Source organism: Lemur catta, chromosome 1 (assembly GCF_020740605.2).
Source record: "Lemur catta isolate mLemCat1 chromosome 1, mLemCat1.pri, whole genome shotgun sequence".
In the NCBI taxonomy this organism is placed as follows: Eukaryota; Metazoa; Chordata; class Mammalia; order Primates; family Lemuridae; genus Lemur; species Lemur catta.
In genome coordinates, this window is record NC_059128.1 from 284,394,914 (window position 1) to 284,399,677 (window position 4,764).

Genomic DNA, 4,764 nt, shown 5'->3' on the forward strand with positions numbered 1-4,764 from the left:
GAGAAACCGTCAAACCGTCTTCCACGGCGGCTGCACTATTTACATTCCCGCAGACAGTACGCGAGGGTTCCAGTGTCCTGCATCCTCGCCAAGACGTGGCACTTTCTGCTGTTGGACGGTGGCCTTCGCTGGGGTGCGCGGTGACAGCAGCGGCCTAAACCCCTGCCCTGTCCCCAAGGAAGCAGTTACCAGAGTCGCTCGGCCTCTCTCAGTGTGTGCGTGTGTCTCGTATTTTCAGAATGTTTTTGAAAGCAAGTTGCAGACGTCCGCATGCTTTGCCCCAGATACTCGGGAATAAGGACAGTCCCTGTTTAACCGCAGTAACATCGTCACCTTCAGAAAATTCCATGCAGCCAGCTCTGGTCTCCACCCCTTGGGATCCAGCCTTTCTAGAATTGTGTCCGCGATTGGCTTTTAAATGGCGTTGGCTGTGCTGTGGAGCACGTTGCGTCCTGGAGTCGCCATCCCCCCCGCCGGCCCCTTTGAACTTGGCCCTCCGTCCCCTCCCTGCCGAAATGTCTGTGGGCCAGCCTGGGGCCTCCTCCCACCCAGACTTCTCTGCCGTCACCCCCACCCCCCTCCCTCCTGCCTCCGTCCTGCACCCCAGTCCCCGCCCCCCGCACCCTGAGCTCAGACCCATCTCGCTCCTGCTGCCATCTGGCTGATGCCACCCGTGTCCCTGCTCTGCTCCCTGGCCCTGCCCTGTCCTCTCACCCTCGGAGTAAGAGTCCCTTCCAGGAGGGTGACCAGCTCTCAGGGTGCCCTCACACCTTGTTTTTCTGTCCCCACCTTCCTCACGGCCCAGTCTATCCTGCTGGGCCCCTCAGGCCCCTGCACCACGCCCCGTCTGCAGCCCCTCGGTGGGCTTTGGACCCCTGGAGCTGCCTCACGCCTGGGCGCTGCACCCGGCCCTGCTGCCCCCTCGGAGAGCCCGGGTGGGCAGACCGAGAGCCGCGGGCCCTCTGTGATGTGTCCTCGGTGGTGCCAGCCCCAACCTCCCACCCCAGAGGAGCTGGAGCCAGACACAGGGTCACTGGCCCCGACCTCAGGAGCCCCGCAGGGCACGTGGCCTCGCCCAGCCACAGCCCGGGGCTGACTTTTCCTTGGTGACTCGTGGTCCGGGACTTTCCAAGGCAGGATCCTTGCCACAGAGGAGGCTTCCGGGGAAACCCCAGGCATGTGAAAGTGGAGTGACCCAGGTCAGCCAGGAGGCGCCCCCAAGGGAGCCCTGTGGTCAGCAGGGCTCCCTGCACCAGCCGGAGGAGTCAGATCCCCCCCCCCCCCCGCTGCCCCCAGCCCCACCTTGACCCCTGACCTCAGCCACTCCAGGCTGGCCATTCCCTCTGCCTGGAAAGCTCTTCCTAGACCTGCCAGGTGGGCTCCCGCCCCGTGCGGCCCCTCCTGCCCCCACATCGCCGGCTCCTGTGGGCAGTCCAGGCGCCTCCATGGCTCCTGTCCCCCAGCAAGGACCCAGGGCCCCCCCGGCCAGGAGCCCGGGCCCCCCAATTGTTCTGGGACTTTCCCTCCTCTGTCCCACACATGGCCCCAGCCTTGCCTTGTGCAGCAGCCCTGGGTGGGAGGAGGGTGCTCTGACCCCTTCCTGGGGTGGGGCCCCGCGCTGCCCTGCTCGGGTCTTTGCAGACATTTGGTGAACAAGGACCGTGGTCCCAGGAAAGACCTAGAAAGGGGTGGGGGGACAGGAGACTAGCTGTCCCAACGCAGAGCCTGCCTGGGGCGTTGGGGGCGGGTGGGTGCTGCCCAGGGTCGGGGGCTGGCCTGTCCCCCCGGCCATGGGTGTTTGGGGTGGCCCCTCAGTGAGGCCGTCCCACCCTGGGGGCCCCGCGGCTCGTGGTGGGACAGGTGATGCCCAGGACGGCCGTTCTCAGGAGAGAAACCCCCTTCCCTGCTGGGGCTAAACTGAAACAGCCTGAGAACGGCGGGAGGGAATGGGGACTTTGTCGGGACTTCCCTGGGAAGCAGACCGGGGACTTGCCTGACTTTTAGTTTCTCCAGGTTGGAGTCTGACCCCGCGGGCAGGGCTGGAGGAAGTGAGCTGTTCTCCAGAGCCTTCCGGCGATAGCTCCCGGCGCGGGGGAGCCGCGCCTGCCAAGGGAAACAGCGGGCACAGACAACGCCCTGAATGGGCGGGGGGCCCGGCCGGGTCAGGCCCGAGTGCGGCGGACAGCAGATGGGGCCGGCTGGACTGGGAGACGGCCCGCAGCTGGTGGACGTTGCAGGGCGGTGGGCACAGGGCGAGGTGCTCGGACTCCAGCCCGAGAGCCTGAGCTCGACCCGGCGTCCGAGACTCCTGGCCCCGGGGGTCGGCTCCCCACCGGCTCTGCCTCGTCTCCGCAGCTGCTCCCTGAGGGCGCTGGTGGGAGCTGCCGCCCAGGACGGCACTGGGGAGGCCGGTGCGGGAGGACGGCGCCCGGTGGTGCTCCAGCCGCACCGGCCGCTGCCACCCCTGCTCCCGGGACCCTGCGTGGCTGCTGTGGCCGGGCCTGCCCACTGCGGAGTGGGGAGACGTCCTTGTAGACGGGACCCCACCCGAGGGTCCCGAAGGACCATCTCAGGGGCTCGGGAGCTGCTGGGTCAGCGGCCTGGGTGAGGGGGCTCCTGGGAGGGACGGAGGGCCAGGGCTCTGGCCCCCCATAGACCACTGGCTGCCACCCCCACCCTTGGCCAGGGACACAGACAGGGCCACCATCGTGCAGCCACCCTCCACACCTGTGTCCGCACACTGGGACCTCACCTGCCCTGCTCCTTGAGGGGCCAGCAGACAGGTGCGCCTCCCGCTGCGACTCCCGCTGCGACTCCGCGGGAGCCCTGTTTGCGAGCCTTCCTGGCGGTATCTGAACACCCTTGTCAGGTCACCTACTGGCACCGATCCTGTTTTAAGTGAAACATCTTTCTGAAGACTGGGAGGGCCGGTGTTTGCAAGCTCTTGTCCGTGTTCTTCTACACTCTCCAATTTCCCAGAACACGCACGGACCGTGTTACGGCGCCGCGCACGGGGGCAGGCCCCACGCCTGCATTCGGGACGCGACTGCACCGGGCCCGCTCGCCGGTGAGGGGACTGGGTCCCGCGGCCCCCGCCCAGCGTGGCCATCCCTCCTCTGACCCCCACCCCGGCCGTGCCCGAGGTCATGGGTCCCCTTGCACAGGTGTGACAGTGACAGGTGAGGGCCTTGCCAACAGGCTGGCCATCCTCTCGTCGAGTGCTCGTCAGAACCTTATAAAGCATCCGCCCTCGCCAGGGTTTGGGCCACGTCCTGAATGGTGGTGTCCTGACCGTGGCGGCACCGCGAGTTGCAGGTGCAGAGCTGGAGCATGGGGGGGCCCGCAGGGGACTGCATTGGTTTGGGTCTGGGACACGCAGCACTCGCTGCGCCTGGGGCGGGCGGACTGGGTGCGCGGGAGGGTGGGAGCTGGTGAGGACACGTCCAATCACACTGCTGGGCAGAAGATTCTAGACAAGTCTTTCTTGACGAGGTCAAGAGGAACCAAAACTACCGCCACCCCCACCCTGTGGCTCTGGGAAAGGGGAAATGCAGGTGGGTGCGAGCGGCCTGGCGTGCTGCCCTGGGGGCTGTGGGGCCGACACCCCAGCGCTGCGCCTGGCGTGAATGCGCAGCCGGCACGGGCCCACATTTGCAGACTCTGCCCCGGGAGGGAGGCGTCCTCATCTGGACACGCTTTGGGGCCCAGCAAATCACAGGTGACCAGGTCACAGGTGCTGGGAGGGTCTGGGGACCACAGCTTTCCTGTAGGTTTCTGCCTGGGCCCTCCCTCCATCAGTAACCCCCACCCAGCCACAGACAGCCACGTGCACACCAAGGGCGGCCTGTGGCCCCTGCACCCTTGTGCCTGTGCCCAGGCTGCACCCCTGGAGACGTTCCAGGGGAAGAGGTCCCAGGTCTGGAGCAGACCCACCTTCCTCCCTCCCCTGCCTGGGGGCGTGAGCTCAGGGACCTTCGGGCCGGAGAAGGTCACGCTCACTTCCTCCCTGTGCAGAGGCTGGCGGTGGTGGAATGTTCTCCTGACAGCCCAGGGTGTGGAGTTTCCCAGGACACAGAGAAAGTAAACACCGAGGGACTTGCCAGGAGGACACGGACAAGCCGTGGTGCCCAGCGGGGGTCTCACATGGCCCCATCACCCCTGGAAGGCCAGCGACGTCCTCCACGGCTGTGGCCTTGAGATGCCCCTCGACGGTGGGGCCACGCTCTGCTGGGGGCTGCAGTGTCCCGCAGCGGCTGTAACCCCGTCCCACAGACTGTCAAATATATTAATATACACTGTTAAAAATGATTTTATAAACAATCTACTCTAACCTTTTTTTGACTATCTGTATTATTTTGCCCCCCACAGGAATGTCCTAAGCAAATAAGGTGCTTAGCTAATGCCTAAGGATTTATCCTTTGCTATGACAGTGTCATTTCTTGTCCTTGTAAGCACCTAAGTGTAGTTTACAGGCTGATGGGGGGTGCTTTTGGTAAGTTTAAAACAAGCAAGTAGGAGGAACCAGAGGGGTCTTTGGAAAGTCTTACCTTTAGCTAGTCTTCGGTTGGCTGAACAATCTATTCTTTCCGGGAGCTGATCTGAAGATGCCTTTTTAATCTGAGTGTGATGGATCCAGTGGTGTTTTCCGGCAACCTTCACGGCTGTTGGCTGGTGAGGGTTACTGGTGGGGGTCCAGTCCACGTTGCCTTCAAGGTTGCTGGCTGCAGTTTCTTGACCCACACAAGGTCCCCGGGCTGCACCTGG

General features: G+C 64.5%; 1 protein-coding gene across 1 annotated transcript; it reads left to right on the forward strand.

Annotated features, from left to right (window-relative positions):
• Positions 1–2,140: 2,140 nt before the first annotated feature.
• LOC123621043 lies at positions 2,141–4,326 on the forward strand. The gene is made up of 4 exons (XM_045526825.1): positions 2,141–2,604; positions 2,780–2,864; positions 2,918–3,718; positions 4,015–4,326. The coding sequence occupies exons 1-4, from the start codon at positions 2,141–2,143 to the stop codon at positions 4,195–4,197; spliced, it is 1,533 nt and encodes a 510-aa protein (XP_045382781.1). The 3' UTR covers positions 4,198–4,326.
• The last annotated feature ends 438 nt before the right edge of the window (positions 4,327–4,764 follow it).